The sequence below is a fragment of the Benincasa hispida genome, chromosome 3 (assembly GCF_027475165.1).
Source record: "Benincasa hispida cultivar pf3 chromosome 3, pf3_genome.v1.1, whole genome shotgun sequence".
In the NCBI taxonomy this organism is placed as follows: domain Eukaryota; kingdom Viridiplantae; phylum Streptophyta; class Magnoliopsida; order Cucurbitales; family Cucurbitaceae; genus Benincasa; species Benincasa hispida.
This window is the reverse complement of record NC_143480.1, coordinates 51,130,885-51,153,172: the sequence shown is the minus strand read 5'-3', so window position 1 is coordinate 51,153,172 and position 22,288 is coordinate 51,130,885. Positions and strand designations below refer to the sequence as shown.

General features: G+C 33.9%; 1 protein-coding gene across 1 annotated transcript; it reads left to right on the top strand.

Moving 5' to 3' along the window:
• The first annotated feature begins 20,213 nt into the window (after positions 1-20,213).
• LOC150037368 (uncharacterized) lies at positions 20,214-20,654 on the top strand. Its single transcript, XM_090311976.1, has 2 exons — positions 20,214-20,360; positions 20,448-20,654. The coding sequence occupies exons 1-2, from the start codon at positions 20,214-20,216 to the stop codon at positions 20,652-20,654; spliced, it is 354 nt and encodes a 117-aa protein (XP_090168102.1).
• Positions 20,655-22,288: the final 1,634 nt, after the last annotated feature.

Sequence of the window (22,288 nt, the reverse complement as noted above, 5' to 3'; positions counted from 1 at the left end):
GATAAAATTGAAATATGACAAAATTTTATTTTGAGATAAATTTGAAACTCTAACCCTAATTTAATTTTGGATAAAAGGCTAAATTTGAATGATTTGAACTTGGGATAAATTTTGGAATATGACCAAATTTTAACTTACATTTTATTCACAATTTAATATCAAAGTTGAACCGTTTGAGCTTGGATAAAATTTGGAATATGATCAAATTTTAATTTGAAATAAATTTGAGATTTTACCCTCAATTTGATTTGGATTGAGGATAAAAGCTAATTTTGATTTGAATATAAGATAAAACTTAGAATATGACTAAATTTTAGTTTGAAATAAATTTGAAATTTCATCCTTAATTTGATTTGGATGAAGAATAAAAGTTTGATATGAATATGAAATAAAATTTGGAATATGGCCAAATTTTAATTTGAGATGAATTTGAGATAAATTTTGGAATATGCCCAAATTTAAAATTGGTATAAATGGATTTTGATATCATTTGATTTAAGGCTAATCTATTCAAACCCACTAAGAATCTTTGATTCAAATTTTAAAAATAAGATATTTTAATTCAAAACTTATCAAAATATTTTAGAAAGATAAAGATCTTAGTAGGAAATCCAAATTAAATTAGGAATTTGAGTCCATCTTGGCTTCTATAAATAGGACTCACCACATATATATTTTTTATTCTCATTTTCCACTCCTAGTGTATTCTCATCTCTCTTTTCTTCCATCTCTTTTTTTTATTCATTCTTTTTGTTTCTTTCTTTTTCTCATTTCTTTTCTTCTTCTTGTTTTTCTTTTCTTTTTTTTTTTTAACTTTTTTTTTGTTTCATTTTTTTGCAGCAATGCCCCGATACGTGACCACCACCTTGACACACATAGAGATGACCCCGAAAAGGTTTAAATAATCTTATTATAACACTAACTTGATTAACACAGGGATGACCTAGAAAAAGTCTAAACAATCCTATTACATCACTTCTTGATCAACATAAAGATGACACCAAAAAGGTCTAAACAACCCTATTACATCACTTCTTGATCCGACTTTGAAGATAAGGCAAATATTCCATCAAGTTTTGAAGATGAGGCGGATATGCCATCAAGCTTTGAAGATGGGGAGAATATACCATCAAGCTTTTGAATGGAGTTGGGTGGACTAGATCACATATGAGGCGCAACTAGGTAGACTAGAGTTGTTCTCGCGTATGAGGTGGAACCAGGCAGACCAAACTTGATTTCACATATGAGGCGGAGCCATACCAACATTTTTGGAGAGGGAGCAAAGTTGCACCAACATTTTGGGGAAGGAGTGCAACTGCACCAACATTTTGGAGAAGAAGCGAAGCCTCACCAACATTTTTTGGGGAGGAAGAAAAGTTGCACCAACAATTTGGAGAAGGAAGGAAGTTGTACCAATATTTTGAAGAAGGAGCGAAGCATCCAAACCTAACTTCGAAGAGGAAGTGGTGAAGCCTCCAAACTTGAAGATGGAAGAATATCGACAGAGCCTCTGAACTTGAAGATGAAGGAGCATTAACGAAACCTTTGAACTTGAAGATGGAGAAGCATCGACGAAACCTCCAAACTTGAAGATGGAGGAACATCAGCTGAGCCTCTAAACTTGAAGATGGAGGAACATCAGCTGAGCCTCTAAACTTGAAGATGGAGAAGCATCGAGAACCTTTGCACTTGAGCTTGACAAAGCATCGATGAATTTTCCGTAGTTGAATTTGACGAAGCATTGGCAAATCCACCGCATTTGAGTTTGACGAAGCATCGATGAATCTTCAACATCTGAGCTTGACGAAGCATCGATGAATCCTCTACACTTGAGCTTAAAGTATCTGTGAATCCTCCGTACTTGAGTTTGATGAAACATCGGCAAATCCTCCGCATTTGAGTTTGACAAAGCACCGAGGAATCTTCCGCATTAAGCTTGACTTTGTGACTTTAAGCATGAAGATGACATTGTAAAGCCTCCAAACTTGAGCATGAAGATGAAACATCAATGAAACCTCTGAACTTGAATATGGAAGAACATCGACGAAGCCTTTGAAGTTAAAGATGGAGAAGCATCGAAAAAGCCTCTAAACTTGAAGATAGAGAAGCACCAACGAAGGCTCTAAACTTGAAGATGAAGGAGCATCGGTGAAGCCTCTAAACTTAAACATGGAGAGGTGTCGATGAAACCTCTAAACTTGAAGATGGAGAAGCATCAACGAAACCTCTGAACTTGAAGATGGAGGAGCACCGACGAAGCCTCTGAACTTGAATATGGAGAAGCACCGATGAAGCCTTTGAACTTGAAGATGAAAAAGCATCAATGGAGCTCTTAACTTGAAGATGGAGAAGCACCGACTAAGCCTCTGAACTTGAAGATAAAAAAGTATTGACGAAGCCTCTGAACTTGAAGATAGAGGGGCATCGACGAAGCCTCTGAACTTAAAGATGGAGGGGCATGGACGAAGCCTCTGAACTTGAAGATTGAGGAAAATCAACGGAACCTCTGAGCTTGAAGATGGAGGGGCACCGATGAAGTCTCTGAACTTGAAGATGGAGGGGCACCGATGAAGTCTCTGAACTTAAAGATGGAGAAGCATTGATAAAACCTCTGAACTTGAAGATAGAGGAGCATCGACGAAACCTCTGAGCTTTAAATTTGATGAAGCATTGAAAAATTCTTCAAACTTGAATTTTAAGAAGCATCGGCAAAGCCTCCGAACCTGAATTTAAAGAAACATCGACAAAACTTTTGAACTTTATCTTGAAGAACATCTATAGCTGAAGGTAAATAGCCGAACTATAGATGAGTGATGCTTCGAACTTTAAGTAAGCAACGCCCAACATTGCTTCTTTATTTAAGTGAGCAAAAAGATAATCGAATTTTCTAGTGATAACCTTATTGTAAACATCCAACCTATGTAGCAGCATGCAGGCGATAAACATCTTCAATTTGTTGCATTGCCTCCGGTAGGGATGAATATCTTCAATTTGTTGTGCTGCCCCCAGTAGAGATGAACATATTCATTTTGTCGTGTAGTGCCACACGTAGGGTGATTGTGGTACCCTTTTTTGATGGACTAAACTTAAATTTCTTTAAGTTTCCTACGTACCCTTAAAGAAAGGGATCAAGTCATAACGTAGTTCAATTTTTTTTTTTGGCTGTTCACCTTTTAAGCACATGCGGGCTAGGAGCAACCTGCAGTTTAGACTCTTGTGGTAAAGAGCTTCTATATTTAAAATCCATAAGCTCTTATTTCATCATGGCTTTGATCATCCTCTTCATTTGTAGGATTTGTCAATATGATGAGTTTTAGCTTCACTATTAAGGAACCTTTTGTATTTATATCAATAGACAATTTTCTCTTCATGCGTGGAGGGACACAAATGTGAATCTTTTCATCTTGTTTTACTCATGAAATGGTCTTACCTTCAAGGTTTTCATCTTTCTTTTATGTTGATCGTTTGTCATCTTAAGACGATCAAAAGTAGATATTGAAGGTCGATCTTTCTTTGATGTGAAGATACTTAGCCTCTTGAATGAAGTTCGAGTTGCAGTAGACGTTGGACATTGGCTTTCTTCTTCTATCATGACCATACTCAATCTTTGAAAGACTGAAGATCGATTAGTTGAAGGCTTGATATGATTGAAGAAAGAAATTCTTTGCTCAATTTCTTTTGAATCATCAATTTCTTCAGTAGTTATATGATTGTTGTCAACTTTCGTTATGCTAACAGCGTGACATGCAATAACTTATGATACTTCATTTGGATGATTATTGAGGAAGCTTTTTGGAGAAATTCTACCAAAGTTACCGGTTGTTGAAGTTTAAGGAAGTCTTTGTCTTCTTTTTTAGCAGGCTCAGGCTTCCATGCCATTTTTTGTCCTTCTTTTTATGAGTCTTGTTCCTTCTTCTATAGCTTCGATAGAAGCACAACTCTTTTTGGGTAGAATTTGGCTGTCTTCTCTTTCGACGAGTCACGAGGACCCACCCTTTAATGTTATCTTCAACAGGCTCATCTTTTTTGTAGGAATCTATCGTTTGAATCTCTTGTTGGAACCGAACAACTATAGGATCGAAGGTTCCAAACTAGATCATGCTTTCTCTTTGATCATAAGATGCAGATAGTGTTAGAACACTTGAAGTTATCACTATTGTGGCGTGATTTGTTTGAGCTACTTCATCCAAATCTAGCGCAATTTTCTTTTCACGAGCCAACTTCAAAATTAGCTCCTTCAACATGAAGCAATTTTCCATTGGGTGGCTAACGACCCGATGATACTTGCGGTAGTTAGAACCATCTACTTTTCCTACTTATTTCGATCACTTGCATCCCGACAACTGGATAAGTTTCTTCTCTAACAGTTGTTCCAGCATGTCCGCAACATCAGAATCAGGGAATGGATAAACCTTATTCTGTATTTCTTTAAGAGTTGGGTGACACTTTTCGCCCTCACTGTGTTTTCTTTCAAATTTTGTTTGTTTTGCTTTAGAGAAAATCTTCATTTGAGTTGCATGAATGACCATAGATTTTTTAGTGGCACTATCCACGATCTTTTCAGTGCCCTTGGTTTCGGTCTTGTGCTTTCTCCCTTCAAAGACTCGAAAATCTTTAGTTTCCCTATTGGTAAGCTCCATGTCATGAGTGCGTGTTGCCAACTCTTTAAAGTACGAGGTTTTATCCCTTGTAGGATGTAGAGAAGCTCCCAGTGCATGCCTTGGATGCGCATCTCCATTGCGGACAACTCTGTGAGTCTATCTTTGCAATCCAGACTTAGAGCTCTCCATCGGTTGATGTAGTCAACTAGCTCTCCCTTTCGTTGCTTGGAGCTTTTCAGCTCCATCATGCTAAAGATATGCCCATTGCTATAAAAGCGGTTGAGGAAGTCTTTTTCCAACTGCTTCCAACTGTCAATCTCTTTCGGCTCTAGATCAGTATACCAATCAAAATCATTTCCTTTCAAGGTACGAATGAACTGCTTGACTAGCAGGTCTTCTCTGGTTCCTGCATTTTCACCGGTTTCAATGAAGTAAACAATATGTTGTTTCAGATTGCCCTTTTCCATCAAACTATTAGAACTTTGGAAAATGGTACCCAGCAGGCATTCTTAGGTTGTTGATTCTCTTAGTGTACGACTTGGAGTACATAAAATAAGTTTGCGTGGAGTTGGTGATCATATCCTAAAGTTGCTGGATCAACAAGGAGGCAACAAAAGTTGATTGTTGCGATTGGTTTTCCTGCAACATGGTCTTCCCTTTGTTATTGGCTTTAACAATAGGAGTTTGACTCGACTCAGCAGCTTCATGAGCCCGCATCTGTTCTTTTAAGGCAATGATTTCATGATCTCGTTTCTCTACAACTTTCATTAGAAAATTTATCTTTCTATCCATCTTTGTCATGGCCGACTCAGTCATTACATCAACCATCATGACAGACACTATATCAAAGTGTGATTCTTTCTCTGATCGATATGAAGTATGAGCAGAGTTGTCAAACAAGGGATTTCTCTAATGAAGATCCCACCTTTGAGAAATTTCATCAGCTCTTCCCAAATTTTCTCCGTGGTGACAGAGCCTTGTTCTTGCTCATGCAAAATCTTCTTTGAGTAACTGCAGGTGATAAGTCCCATGTAGAAGTCACTTATAGCAGCAACTTTGGATGCAACTTTATTTGGTGTCATTTGTTGGTTTGTTGACTTGGATGATGAGAGAAAGATGAGAGCTAGAGAGGTCTCACTAGGCATGTCAATTTGTTTGCACGAGGTTTTCGGAGAAACTGATTTCGTAGAGTTGAACTTTGTATTTGTATCAATTTTAGTGTAGCAAGTACAATCTCTAACATAATAATTCTTTGATGTGTTCAAAATTAACTTAAACTAGTGATGTTCTTGGATGATTAACCTTTGGTATTGCTGACATTCTTAGATGATCGACTTTTGGGCTTGTTGATTTTCTTGGATGATCGGTCTTTGGGCTTGTTGATCTTCTTGAATGATCGACCTTTGGGCTTGATGATTTTCTTGGATGATCGGCCTTTGGGCTTGTTGATCTTCTTGGATAATCGGTCTTTGGGCTCAATGATCTTCTTGGATGATCGACCTTTGGATTTGATGATCTTCTTGGAGGATTAGTGTTTGCACGAGGCTTCTGGAGAAACTTGTTTCGTGGAGTTGAACTTGAGTTGGTGTTGATGATGATGCGATGTGATTCGATCTCTAGTATTTGATCCTCTGATTCTCTCTCGGTTGAATGCATACGCTTGATGGATAGAAGCGGAGCGTGCGGATGTTCTTAAGCTTGGACTCTTGGAAGAATGCTTGTATCTTCAACGAACTTCAGTCTTCAAGTGTAGTCAGCTTCAGAAGTTAGAGCGTCTTTTCATTGTTGGGAGAATTCTCTCTAGGTCCTATGGAGTGTAGAGTTGCCGACCCCCACAAATGAGGAGAGCTCCTCTATTTATAGAGTTCTCTGGTGGGCCTCGTGAGCTTGAGCTTGGTTTGTCCATCGGTCTGGCCCTTGGGCCTGATTAGTTGGACTTGGGCTTGGTTGGACCATGGGCCTAGCCTTTGAGCCAAATTAGTTGAATTTGGGCTTGATTTGACATTTGGGTTAAATTTAGCCCATTTTTGGGCTTAATTGGATTTTGACCAAAATAATAATATCAAATTGGTTCAAATTAATCTTATCTGATTCAACGGTCATGATAAAATCACGTGGCGTCATCAAAATTTGTCTTCAAGTTCAATTTGGGACACATATCAACTCCTAATTGGTTCTAAATTTGATGATTTGAAATTTTGTCATTAATTTAGTGAATGACGTGACAATTTATGATTGGTCCGAAATTTCTCATTCAACATCAACATTCTAATCCGTAAAGTTGATCAGACCTCGTGTTTTCAACGACAACAACATTCTTATACTTATTTATTATTATTATTATTATTTGTTTCTTCTTTTTCTTTTCAAAGAATATTGTTTGAGTTTTCTATTGGGTAAAAAAACCTACTGGAATCTATTTTTGTGATCCATCATTATTCTGTTGTTAAGTTTCTTAACTTTTGATTTTTTTTTCTTTTCAAAACCATTTGAAATTTTTTGCTGCTAAATTCACGAACATAAAATTTTTTGTCTGCTTATGTATTTCTTTTAAGTGAACAAAACTAAATACATTTAGAGGTTGGTAAGTAAAAAAAATCATAAATGAAGAAAAATAAAAAAAAAATTGGAGGCATGAGATAGAAAGGAAGGCACGTGTTTTTATTATTTTTTTAATGTATATGTTTAGATTTGTTCATATAAGCAAATATAAAATTTTAGTTTATGAATTTAACGACAATAACCTGCAATGATAATTTTGAAACAAATTTCAAATGTCAAAGATCAAAATAAAACTTTAAGATCTCATTTGGTAGCTATTTGGTCTTTTTAATTAAGTCTATTTTCTCTCTATTTTTTACAATAAATTTCATCTTTCTTGATAAAATAGTTGAAGCCTTAGTCAATTTTAAAAAACAAAACAGTTTTTAAAAGCTATTTTTATTAGTTTTCAAAACTTGACTTAGTTTTTTTAAAAACAATAGTAAAAATTAGATGACATAACAACAAATTTAGGGTGAAATGGAAATGAGTTTTTAAAGACTTAATTTTAAAAAATTTAAAAGTAAAAATAAATAATTAACGAACCACACCTAAAGAGTTTAGACTATATTTAAAACTAACCCATAATTCAAGAGTTATTTTTTTATTTTTTATTTTTTATTTTTTATTTTAAAATTTACCCTGACTTTAATAGTTGCTTATCAAATATATATATATTAGTTGAGCGTAAAATTAGACAATTCTTTTCATGTCTTGATTTTTTGTTTGTAAAAAAAAAAATTTAATGTTTCGAACAAAAAAAAAAAAGACAATTAATGTTATCCAAACTAAAAATTAATTTTCCAGAATATAATAAACAGAAATACTGTCAAATAAGTTGTTGATTTTATCGAGCCTCATTAGATTAAATATTTATTTAGATAGCTCCGTACAGTGAAAACTGTTAGGATCCTTTGTTTTTTTGGAAAGTAGATAATTAGAATTTTAGATATTCAAAATTATATATATTAGAAATTATAGATGTTCAACCTCTTTAGATTACCATATTTGTTTTTATAGGAATATTTTGTATATATCTGGAAATATTTTGATAATGGTGTTTATTGATTTCTACTTGAGAATGTCCTCAATTTACATAAAGTTTCAAGATTCTCTTACGATTATTTATTACTTTATAATTAATTTGAACTTATATAACATATTTGTTTTTATCAATTTGAACTTCATTTAAAATCAATACAATTTATATTATTTTTATATTTTATTTTTCTCAACAAAAAAAAATATCATAATTTAAGATTTTTTATAAAATAAACATCAATTTACATTTAAATTTAAATATATTGCTAAAAAAAATAATAAGAATTACGATATAACTAAAAATATATGATATACATGATTGACAATATTTATTTTAATTATATAATGAAAATGAAGATTCATATATATATATATGTAAAAATAAAATAAAAAGGAAGTACAAAAAAGTAAAATGGGGATGCTCTCAGCTCGGAAAATCTGGAAAACTCATGGTTCAGGAGCACATCCAAAACTCTCAAGATGCCCTCCGTCCAGGCATCTTAGGATGCCAGGGAATTTTCAGATGCTAAGGCATCTCACAATATCGCAAAACAAACACGGTAATCCAAATGTCAACTCCATGGGAATCTAGGATGCTTGTGAAACAAACGACCCCTTAAGAACACACTTAATTTGGGAAATTTTCTCACACCAAATATCTTTTCACTATATAGAAATAAAGAGGCCTTTGGCCATTTATATAGAGACTCTACCATTATGGTTTAACAAATATCAACAAAGTTATATAATAAAATATAGATGGCATGCTATTATTGGAGAAGAAGAATATTCCTTTTAACCCCTTGAAGACTATTTTCAAGCAATTCTTCTTTGCAACTCAGGAACAACTACAAACTCTTTTGCACAAATTTCTCCCTCAAACTTGAAACTTTTTCCAAGAATACATCAAAATCGAGACATCACCACTGGACCTTCTTTGCTATTCTTAGGACAAGGAATAGGATGGTGAGATCATTCTAATTTTTAGAGATTCAAAGGGAAGAGAGGAGAGATTGAGAGAATAGATTTTTCTTCTATAAGTTTTTTTTAATTATTTTTTTATTATATATATATATAGAGAGACAGACAGAGAGAGAGAATCAATTCACACGTTGCATGGAGGGTTATGTGAGATGGATGATGGAGAGGGAGTTATAATTCCCCTCCATTATATGTAAAATAACTCCTAAGGGAGTTATTTAAACTTTATATTATTTAAACTATATATTAAATTTAATTTAATATATGGTTAAATAATATTAATTAATTAACAATTTGAACCATATTCAAATAATAACATCTCATATAACCTACGATTTTAATATGAATCCCATTCATATTAATTTTAACATATAGTAATTATATGAATCTCATCCATACAATTAATACATGAACCTCATTCAAATATACTACTCTCATATAATAAAAAGTATAATTTTGAATCTCATTCAAAATTAACTTTATATTATAACGTACCTATATACATTCTATTAATTTGAATCTTATTCAAATATTTATCTCTCTTATATATATAGTATTAATTATAAATCATATTTAGAATTAACTATATATTATAATGTATCAATATACATGATACTTTATATTCATCACATTAATATAAATTATACATTTATTTTCCTAAATAATTTGAACAATTCAAATTATTCAAAAAACATTTGTTCTTTGTAACCCTTTGTGAGTTAGCAAGAGGACCTAATAGATCTATAGATTAGAAGCTATAATGATACAAGATTAATTAATTGAACTCTTTAATTAAATTAATCGACATTCATTAACTGCAAGTCACTCCACTAAAGACCCACAGTTGCACTATTTGCATTATAGATATATTTCTATGTCCATGGATATAACCAATCAATAGTAAGTCAATCCTTCATGAATTGCTCGTAATTACATTTGGATCAAATTACCATTTTTATCCCTATAGTTACATCTAACTTCTTAAGTACCATTGATCTCTATAATGAACAAACAGTTCATAGTCCAATTATGAACTAATTCTTCTCGGGTCAGTGAGAAGGTGAGACCTCATTGTTCAAGACTCGGAATCAGCCCTTAAGGGAGCAATTTATCTACTTACCATACAGACGGGAAGGAGTGAATTCTATTTTGTGTACCTGTGTTCCCAGCTCCCCAATTAGACAAATCCCCAAAATGGTAGGCATATCGAGTTAGCGAATCTGACCACTTTCACCCATACAGATCAAAGGATCGCCCTCATAGAAGGGAGTTCACAACTCATTCAAGATTAAGGTCTAGTCACCTATGGTCAACCTAGTAAAATGTAAGTCTCTTCAAGTAACGGTGTTATAAAGAGAGACTAACCATTTCGTAGTCCATTCTTATACAAACTCTTTTGTATATGATACCTCTACTCGTATGTCTCCACATGAACGATCAAGATCATATCATTTGTAACACTTTACAACTATTGTAACAATTACAAAGTGGGTCTTATCCGTAGTATCATTAGGATTAGGTACCCAATCTTATCCATATACTACAGACCATTTAGGCTATCATTTAAACATGATACACTTGTATGTCAACCACATGTTTAAATTATATAAAATAACTTTGGATCTTTCTTTAATGGATTATTGCATATATAAATAATCAACCAATATTCCAAATAACATATAACTACAAGGCTTTAGGGCATACATCCCAACAATCTTTCACTTGCACTAAAGCCGGTGAGACATGTATCCTAGGGCATACTTTATACCCAACAGATTGGACTGCTAACTAGATTGGTTTGACCATTGTCTTCAATATCCCTCCTTAAATGAGTGGGTACTAGAAGAACTCCGAGTTTAGGCCGATGACAAGAAAACTGAGTGTGAGAGAGTGTTTTTATGAGATAGTCAACCAGTTGGTTTGAAGTGGGAACATACGAACATCAATAAGGCCTTTGAGAACCTGGTCTTAAATGAAATGGACATCGATCTCTATATGTTTTGTTCGGACATGAAACACAGAATTAACTGCCATGGCTCCATCACTTAAGTTGTTGCACTAGAGAATAGGCTTAGTCTCTTAAGCGACTCTCAATTTTACTAATAGTTGAGTTAGTCAAGCGATTTTTGTCGTGGCATGAGTCAAAGCCCTATATTCAGACTCTGTGCTAGATCGAGCAACGACCATTTTCTTCTTTGAGGACCACAAGACAAGGTTGTTGCCAAAAAAAGCACAATAAGATGCGACAGGCTAACGATCATCTATATTGGATGCCCAGTCAACATCAGATAAACTAAGATATTTAGACTATTGTTCAGTTGAAATAATATGCTAAAATTATTAATACTACTTACATACCGGAGAATCTGTTTGACAACCTGTCAGTGAACTTTGGTAGGTCTTTAAGAAGTGATTTACCATGTAAGCTATGTCGGGTCTAGTATTCGTGAGATATTGCAATGGTGCTCTCATACAGAAATGGATCCTCTAATGGTGTCCATCATTAAGAGATAAATGCTTTCTCATTACACCAGAAGATGGAGCTAGCTTGAGATCAGTCAGTTTCAACTTAACAAGAAGATCATCGATATATTTTGGATGACTCAAGACTGACCCAACATCCAAATAGTGAAGTTGAATGCCCATAAAGTAATTGAGAATGCCTAAATATTTTAAGGCAAATGTGTTATCCAGTTTAGTTGTCAATCGATTAATCAAAGAATCATCATTGCCAAGTAATATGACATCATCTATGTAGGTAAGTAGTAAAATTACTTCCCCAAAGCATTTAAATATGTAGATAGAAATGTCTGACCTAGAATTTTCAAACCCCCATTTGAGCAGAGTCACTTTCAAGGCATTGTTCCATACTCGCAGTGCTTGCTTTTAGGTCATAGATTGCCTTATCAAGTTTGCAAACACATGATGGAAATTTCACGTTCTTAAAACCTGGCGACCGTACCATATAAACATCCTCCTCAAGTTTGTCGTTTAAGAATGCATTGTTGAAGTCAAGCTATCGAAGTGTCGACCCATTTGTTACTGCTAAACTTACAACAACCTAGATTATCATAGCTTTGACCACCAGACTACATGTTTCAAAAAAATCGACCCCCGGGCTTTGATGAAAACCCTTTGCAGCCAACCAGGCTTTTCACCTCTGAATCGATCCATTGGCCTTGCGCTTGATATGAAAAATCCACTTATTGGCAACAATATTGTACGAGGGGGGTGGAGGAATAAGATGCCAAGTTTGAGTTTCTTATGAGACTAGAATATTCACAATCCATGGCATGTTTCCAATGTGGTGTGACGATAGCATCCTTTACCCTTGTTGGTTCCATTATAGACTAGTTGGTAGAGAACTTCGACAACCATGCTTTCGATTTAAAAATCCCTGCTTTGGCATTGGTGATCATTGGATGAGTAAGAACTGCAATCGACGGATGGGAGGAGGACAATGGATTAGAAGAAGGATCTAGGAGATGTGGAGAGGAAGGGATAAAGACTGTACCACTTAGAAAAGACAACGGAAGAGGAGAAGGATTATTTGGGTAGGGACTAAGGTTGATAGTTGGGTCGTGAGAAGCACGTAGAAACATTGGAGGATGAATGTATGAACGGGCTTGTCGGTTTGGGTGTGAAAGAAGGTGGGTTAAAGGCAGATTAGCCCATGAGAGTAATTAGGTGAGTAAGTGGATCAGTAAAAGTAGATAAATTTCTCCCTTAATAGCCAGTTCCAAGTCTTGAACATTGAGACCTCAACCTCTCATTGGCCCAAGAGATGTTAGTTTATAGTTGGACTATAAACTGTTTTTCCATTAGAGGAATCAGTGATACTTAAGAAGTTGGAGGTAACTTCAAGAGTAAAAACGATAATTTGATCCAACCGTAGTTATGAGCGATTGTGAAAGGTTAACTTACTGTTGATGTTGGGATTGGTGTTCTAAATCTCTCTTGTATTCTCGTAGTTTGTAAACATTGTATAAACAAATTATTATTAGTAAAATAATTGTTATTTTATGAGCATATACTCAATCTAATAAACTAAAATCCAGATTATTTTATGTAATTTAAACATGTATGTAGAGAATGTTGGGGTTGATGCCCTAAATTTCGTAGGGTCCAGTAGTTTGTAAACATGTATATGAACAAACATTTGTGACGTAATAACATGAAATGTTTTCTTCACTTTTGTCTTTGAAATATGAGATATTTTAGTTGCATTAATCACAAACCAATAAACTAAGATCCCTGGTTATCATTGTAACTTAAGTATGTATGTGATGACATACAAGTGGATCGTGCTTTAAGTGATAACCTAAATGGTTTGTAGTAGATGGATAAAGGAGGGATACCTTATCCTGTTGACACTACGAGTGTGGCTCGCTTTGTAGATGTTACAAGTGTTGTAAAGTACTATAAATGGCCTGATCCTGACCATTCATGTATTAGACATGTGAGCAGGGATACTTAAGAGTTTGTATAAGATCGGACCACGAAATGTTTAGTCTCGTTATATAACGCCGTTCATTACAGAGACTTTCATTTTACTAGGATGACCATAGGTAACATGGCCTTAATCTTGGGTAAGTTGAGAACTCCTGCCTATGAGGAAGGTCCTTTGATTTGTATGGGTGCGAGTGGCTAGATCGCCAACTTAAACTTATCACTTTGAAGATTCGTCTGATTGGGGAGTTGGGAACTCATCTACACAAGACGGAATTCACTCCTTCCATGATTTAGAGGTAAGTAGATAAATTGATCCTTTAAGGGCTGATTCTGGGACTTGAATAATGTGACGCCACACCTTCTCTTTGCCCGAGAAAGATTTACTCATAGAAGGACTATAATGTATTGTTCATTAGAGGAATCAGTGGTACTTAAGAAGTTAGATGTAATTATAGGGGCAAAACGGTAAATTGGCCCAGATGTACTTACGAGCGATTTGTGAAGGATTATTGTACTGTTGATTGGTTATATCCAATGGACACAAAAATATATCTATAGCACGAAAAGTGCAGCTGTCGGTCTTTAGTAGAATGTCCGACAGTTAATGGATGGTGGATATCGTGATTAAAGAGTTTAGTCAGTTATTCACGTACCATTGAAGCTTCAAGCTAGAGGTCCATAAGGTCCCCTTAGTAGCCCAATAGGTTCATGTTGAGAATCAGTTTTTGGGTTAGTTTGAAGTGTTCAAATTAACAAGAGAAAATTTGATTATATATGATATAATTAAATTGCATCAATTATATGAGATATAATTGACTTAATGTATTAGATACATTAATTGAAGGAAAAATTATTAAATGCTATAAGGGAGAAAAAGAACTATGGTTTATATATTGCATGAGATGTGAGATTAAAACTATAGGTTATGACTATATTGATTATATTTGTAATTAAATTAATTATAGGATAATTGGTTACGGTTTTTTCTCTCATAACCAACTTAGTGGGAAATTGTGATCAGTTATGGTAACTAATGGATAAAATAAAAATTGTTTTTATGCGATCATTAAGTGATTGAGAATCGTATGATCAAAAGCATTAGCTATACGATAGGTTGAGAGCATACATAATCGTGCAACGAGCGAGCTATACGATAGTCACTTGTTTTCTAAGCGATCAAGTACACTGTCTATACGATAGACTAAAACTATCTCCCACTTACTCGATCGTCTACACGATCTATCAAATTCCTCCTACCCTCTACCAAATCCTACAGAGTCCACAACTCCTAGATTCCCACACCGAGAATACCAAGGTAGCTTTCTGGTGGCGTCTTCTTACTATTCGAGGGATTAGTGGAGATTTGTTTTTGTTCGAGGAGATTATTGAGGAGATTATTGTTCGTGTATAAATTCGGTTGTGTTGGTGAACGATCGTGTAGTGAGTTCAAGAGAACGAGAAGAATAGTTCTTCAAGGGTAAGTTCACTTGTACCTTAATATTTCCCTTTTGTGGTATGCTGTAATTTAAAGTTTTGCATAACTATTACTGTTTGATTGTAAATGCATATGTTCTGTCATAATAGGGTTTGAAACGATCTCGCTTCCGTTTATAGGTCTCTTTGTTAAGAGTTCCTTTAGAGACATATAGGTGGATCATGTTTAAAGGATAACCTCAATGAACTGTAGTTGATGGATAAGGCTGGGTACCTTATTCTAGTAACACTACGGATATGACTCGCTTTGTAGATGTTACAAGTGTTGTAAAGTGCTACAAATGAACTGATCCTGATCATTCATGTGGAGGCATGTGAGCGGTGGTATCCTATATAAAGAGTTTGTATAAAACCAGACCACAAAATGATTAGTCTTATTATATAACACCATTTATAATAGAGATTTATATTTCACCAGGATGATCATAGGTGACATGATCTGAATCCTGTGTGAGTTGTGAACTCCTGCCTATGAAGGTGGTCCTTTGATTTGTATAGGTGAGTGTTGCCAGATCATCGACTCAATAAGCCTACCATTTTGGGGATTCGTCTGATTGGGGATCTGGGAACACAGTTACACAAGACGGGCGTCGGGGTAAGTAAATAAATTGCTCTCTTAAGGGCTGATTCTGGGGCTTGAACAATGTGGCGTCACACCCTCTTCTGGCCCGAGAGAGGTTTGGTCATAGCTGGACTATGACTTATTGTTCATTAGATGGATCAATGGTATTTAAGGAGTTAGATGTAACTATAAGGCCAAAACGGTAATTTTGGTCTAACTGTACTTACAAGCAATTTGTGAAGGGTCATCACACTGTTGACTGGTTATATCCAATAGACATAGAAATATATATATATATATATAGTACAAAGAGTGCAGCTATCGATCTTTAGTGGAGTACCCGATAGTTAATGGATATTGAATAATTTAATTAAAAGAGTTTAATTAATTATTCAAGTATCATTAGAGCTTCAATATACAGGTCTATGAGGTTCCTTCTGTAGCTCAACATGAATTAAATGATAACCAATTTTGAATTAATTTGAATTGTTCAAATTAATTGAAGTTTATATAATTACTATAATGTATAAGATATATTATAATATAAAGTTTATTTGAGAGGAAATAAATATTTGAATATGATTCAAATATTAATTATATGAATTAGATTCATATAATTGAATTTAATATAAATGTGACTTATATTAAAAACCATTATTGAGAGAAATAAAACTATAGGTTATATTGTATTTGATACAATATTAAACCTATAGGTTATGTGTTATATTTGATATAACATATAGTTTAATATATATTATATGATAAGATGGTTATCATTTATATATATTAATTAATTTATTAAAATAATTTGTTAAATTAATTTTGATTTTTAAATTTATTTTTTGAAATTAATTTATGGGAGTCTCCCCATTTTTTCCTCTCTGATGGAAGAATGTGAGGAGTCAGTTTTTTAATTTTTCACGTCTTTATCTTCTTCACGGAAGAATGAATGAGATAGTTCTCTGAAACATTTCCCAAAATGGTCTCTCATCTCCTCTCAATCTCTCCCTCTCTTCTAATTTTCCCAAGAGCCCACAACTTCTTGGATTCTCATCTTAGAGAATGCATAAGGCTTCTTTTGTTGGTGTCCACAAGGTTTTTGGTTTGAGGGTTTCGAGTTCATGACAGTACGTGACCAATTTTGGAGAAGAGGAAATTCGTGAAGAAGATCGGATCTTCAAAGGTAAGAGTTTCTAGAAACTCTAATTTCTCTTTTTCCCTTTTGATGGCATGCTGTAAATTTTATTTAGAATGCATATTTTTATTCTGTAATTTTGCATTATGTGAAAAACAAAAAATTGGGATGATCCTCATTTTTACTCAGGGCCATCAAAGGTTCCTTCAATTGATTGATTATATCCATGGATATAGAAATATATCTACAGAGTGAAACTATCGGTCTTTAGTGGAGTGACAGGTAGTTAATGAAGATTGATTAATTTAATTAAAGAGTTTAATTAATTAATCTCATATCATTGTAGTTTCTAATCTATACGTCCATAAGGTCCCCTTGTTAACTCACTAAAAGATAAATAAAATGAATGATTTCAATTGTTCAAGTGAATTGATGGAATAGCAAATTAATGAGATTAATATGATATGGTTAATTATAGATATGATTTATAATTAAGAGAGAAGTATTTGAATAAGATTCAAATATTAAATTCTTATGAATTAGATTCATGAAGAATTAATTACTTAATTTTCATCGTGGAGGCAAATAAACATGTGATGTTTATTAATTAATTAATTAATTAATTAACTACATAAATTAAATTATATTTAATATATATGGTTATTTAATTGTTATGTTAATTACTTAAATAAATATTATTTAATTAATTGGGCTTAAGAGTAAATTGGTAAAGACTTGGAGAAGGTGTAAACACTTCTCCATAAAATATCCCTTTATGGCCAATTTAGGGGATAAAATTTCATCGTGAAAAATCCTAGTCTCCGATCTACGTTTTCTCTCAAATTTTTTCCTCACATTCTCTATTATTCTTCCTCCTCCAAGGAGATAAAGACCAGTCTTCTATCATTGGATTCCTAGAGAATAACAAGGTTGCACTTGCAGTGATGTCTCTTGTTCGTTGAAGAAATATTCGTGAGAAGACGGAGAGGAAAACGTGAAGAGTTCGAGATTCAACAAAGGTTTGTTACTTTATCCCTTTGTTTCCTCTTTTAAAACATGCTTTCTATAATGTTTATCCATTATTATTTTTGTTTTCTTTGCTGTTTTTGTTTCCTTAAAAACTAAAAAACAAAATGTAAGGCAATCTCACGCTTCTGTTGGAATTCGATTCCCTTCAATTGGTATCTGAGGCAATTCTTGCAATTTTAATTTTTCAGTTTTTAGAAACAAAAAATAGAGAACATGGTGAGTGCTTTTGTGTACTCTTTTCATGAGATGAGTTCAGTAAATTTCATATGTATATTTTTTTTGGCTTAATAGATGTTTTTGGTATTTGGCACATAAACTCATCTTACTTGATTTGATCATGTAAGGACCCATTGTTTTTAGGCATTTTTACTATAAATCGAGTCCGCAAGTCCATGTCATTTGTGGCAAAAAGTTACTGTGAAAAGAACCCAAGAAAAAAAAAGGCAAAATAAGAGAAAACGGAAAGAAATAATGTAGTTCGATTTTTCAGGGACAACTTTCACTAATTTTTCGATTTCTGAAGTTCTAATAGTTGGATCGTGCTAAAATTTGGTTAGTATGTTAGGACACCTAGGGCCTTGCTTTGAATAGTCAGATCCTTGTTTTAAGCACTGGCTTATCCTCCATCGCCGCCGAACAGAAGCAGTTTTTTTTTTCTTTTAGAATTTTCTAAATTCTAAGGTGCCGAATATCGGTCTATTAATGCCTTTTATATAGTTGAATGCACATGAGATGTATGTTTAAATTATATGCTTTTTAATATGCATAATATATGTCATATAGTTTAAGATCCCACCTTAGGATAAACATGTTTCATGGATCAATTTTGATATAAGTATTATATTATATGGTTGCATGATTAATTAAGCATGCTCATGCATCATAATATAAGTGTTATATTATATGGATGCATGTTTTATTAAGCACGTTCATGCATCATACAATGTTATAAATGTTATAACGTATGGTGGAATGATGAATATGCATGTTTAATTTTCATTGATGATAAATATTGTATTTTAAATGAAAATGAACTTTGCATTGAGCATGAATTACTCAGATTAATATAATTGTTATATTTAATCAATGCCACAAAATGCAAATTATAGATTTTATGTTTCATTATTTTATAATAGTTATAAGTATAATGAAATTAGATTTAAAATCTATAGTCAAGAGTTGCATACAAATATAGGTCAAAATTAATTTTAAAATGATTTAAAATTAATTCACTTAGATTTATGTCAAATGCATTTCTAATGAGATTAGAAATAGGTTAATCTTTTGATTCATTTTAATAGGATTAAAATAAATTCCACCAAAAGAATTAAATTTATAAAATAATTGTCCATAAGAGACCTTTGTCTTAGGAACGTTCTATCTAAGAGAGGGTATTTAAGTTGATGGAAACGGAACACCTCCACTTGGGAACCGACTTGGAAGGTGAATTGGGCAAATATTTTATAAGCATGCAATAAATGATTAATTTCATTAAAGAGTTTAATGAATGAAATCACATATTGTTAAACTATTCAATATAAATGTTATATTGAACAAATTTAACAAGGACTTAGTTAAAATTAGTTAGCCGGATTTTACTAAGTTAATAAACCCATCTTTTGCAAAACACTTAATGAAAGGAAAAAGATGTATATGATATGTTGTTTTTCCACCCACGTTCTCCCTAAAATTTCACAAGGTGAGATTCATGCTTGGCCTTGTGGTCCCCTAGATGCACCCTCCTTTAGGAAGGTATTTGCATGGGTCAATATCAAGGTGAATGGAGAAAGTGTTTATAGTAAGTGGGAGAAGGACGTATGTCAATACATCCTACGGTCTCCTTCATTGGTTTGGAATGCATTTCGATGCTCACCCTTGTGGCGCCCTAGGAGCATCCCCTTAGGAAGGTATTTACATGGGAAAAGGGACATAACAAACTCAAAAAATGGATAAGATCATTATAATAAATTGCACCAATTATGATTTTCCCTGAGGCAGACTAACTGGGGCGGGGTTATGAGGTTGAAAATTAAGGGTTACACTTACAAGAAAATATTAAGGTAGTTAATGGTCTCTGGACCAAATAAATGATAAACAAATGTTACAGGAATAAGAGTTATTCTGTTGTAATATTTGATTATGTCAGTGAAGAAATAATTATTCACCCTAAGGTGGGACTTATTCTGCCTCACTGAAGTATCATTGCAAAATAAAATAATGTTGAGTTCATTATTAGTTTTTGCTAAAAAAAAAAATAGATTAAATGAATTTTGCACAAGTGTCTAAAATAAGTGAATTGTTTTGTATCAACAAACATGACTAGCTTAGTAATCACCTTGCTTGGAACCGCTAAATTAGATGGTGATAACTATGCATAATGGAAAACACAATCAATATGGTTTTGGTGATTGATCACTTGAAATTCGTCCTGTTGGAGGAATATCCTCTAACTCTTGGACCTACCACCTCACTAATTGTTCATGAGGCCTATGACAGGTGGACCAAGGCCAATGAAAAGGCCAAGGTTTACATTTTGGCTAGCTTATCTGAAGTATTGGCCAAGAAGCATGAAGCCATAGTCTCTGCTTGAGAGATCATGAAGTCGCTGCAGGAGATGTTTGGCCAACCGACCACTCATCTTAAGCATGATGATTTAAAGTCCATTTTTAATGCTCGTATACCAAAAGGCGTGTCTGTCAGGGAGCATGTCCTTGACATGATGGTCCACTTCAACGTGGCAAAACTGAATGGAGCTGTCATAGACAAAGCCAGTCAAATTAGCTTTATACTTGAGACTCTTCCAAAGAGCTATATCTAGTTCTACAGTAATGCGGTTATGAATAAGATTCAGTACAACCTTACCACTCTCCTAAACGAGCTACAGACTTATGAGTCCCTGATGGAAGTCAAGGGAAATGTTATCACTTCCTCGAAAAATTTGCATAGAGGTTCAACCTTTAGGACCAAGTCAACGTCTTCTTCCTCATCCTCCAAGAAGTGGAAAAAGAAGAAGGGTGATAAAAGAAAGAATAAAGCTAATCCACTTGCTGCCACCCAGAAAGGGAAAAAGGTCAAAGGTGCAAAAGCAAATTGTTTCCACTACAACCAGGATGGGCATTGGAAACGAAACTACCCAGTTTATTTGGCCGAGAAGAAGAAGGACAAAGAAGGTAAATATGATTTACATGTTCTTGAAATGTGCTTAGTGAAACATGATAGCAATACCTAGATACTTGATTCAGGAGCCACTAACCAAGTTTGCACGTCTTTATAGGAAAGTAGGTCCTAGAGGCAGCTCGAGGCTGGAGAGATAACTTTTAGGGTAGGAACAAGCGAGGTCGTCCCAATTGTAGCAATGAGGAACATTAAGTTACTTTTTTATTCTAAATTCATAGTTTTAGATAATGTGTATTTTGTTCCAAACTTTAAAAGAACTTGATATTAATATCTTGTTTGCTGGAACATTCTAATAAAATATTGTTTATTTGTGATAAAACATTTGTCTCGAAAAATGGTGTTGAAATATGTTCAACAACAAATGAAAGTAACCTATACATATTAAGGCCGTTAGTATCTAAAATGCTCCATAATGTTGAAATGTTCAACACTACATTTAACCAAAATAATTAAGGAAAGTTAAAAGAAAATACTCATCTTTGGCATCTACGACTAGGTCATATTAATCTCAATAGGATTGAGAGATTGGTTAAGAATGGACTTCTAAACAAGTTAGAAGAAAATTATTTATCAGTATGTGAGTTTTGTCTCGAAGGAAAAATAACAAAATGACCCTTTACTGGAAAAGGTCATAGAGCCAAAGAATCCTTAGAGCTTATACATTCAGACCTTTGTGGCCCAATAAATGTTAAAGCAAGGGGGGTATTGAAAACTTCGTTACTTTCACTGATGATTATTCTAGATACGAGGACGTTTACCTAATGCAACACAAGTCTAATACACTTGAAAAGTTCAAGGTGTATATGGCTGAAATTGAGAATGTGTTAGGTAAAAGGACAAAAACACTTCGATCAGATTGAGGTGAATAGTACATGGATGTAGGATTTCAGAACTATATGATAGAAAATGGAATCAAATCTCAACTCTCAGTGTTCGGTACACCTCAATAGAATGGTGTATTAAAAAGAAGAAACAAAACCCTGTTAGATATGATTCGTTCCATGATGAGTTGTGCTTCTCTTCCCATCTCGTTTTGGGGTTATGCAATGGAGATTGCAACATACCTTTTGAACCAAGTTCCATAAAAAAATATTTCTGAAACACCTTTTGAGTTATGGAGAGGTCGTAAAAGTAGTTTATGACATCTCAGGATTTGGAGGTGTCCAACATATGTGCTTGTGGCAAACCCGAAGAAATTAGAAGCACATTCAAAATCATGCTTATTATAGGCTATTTCAAGGAAACAAGAGGTAATCTGTTTTTCAATCAAAAGAT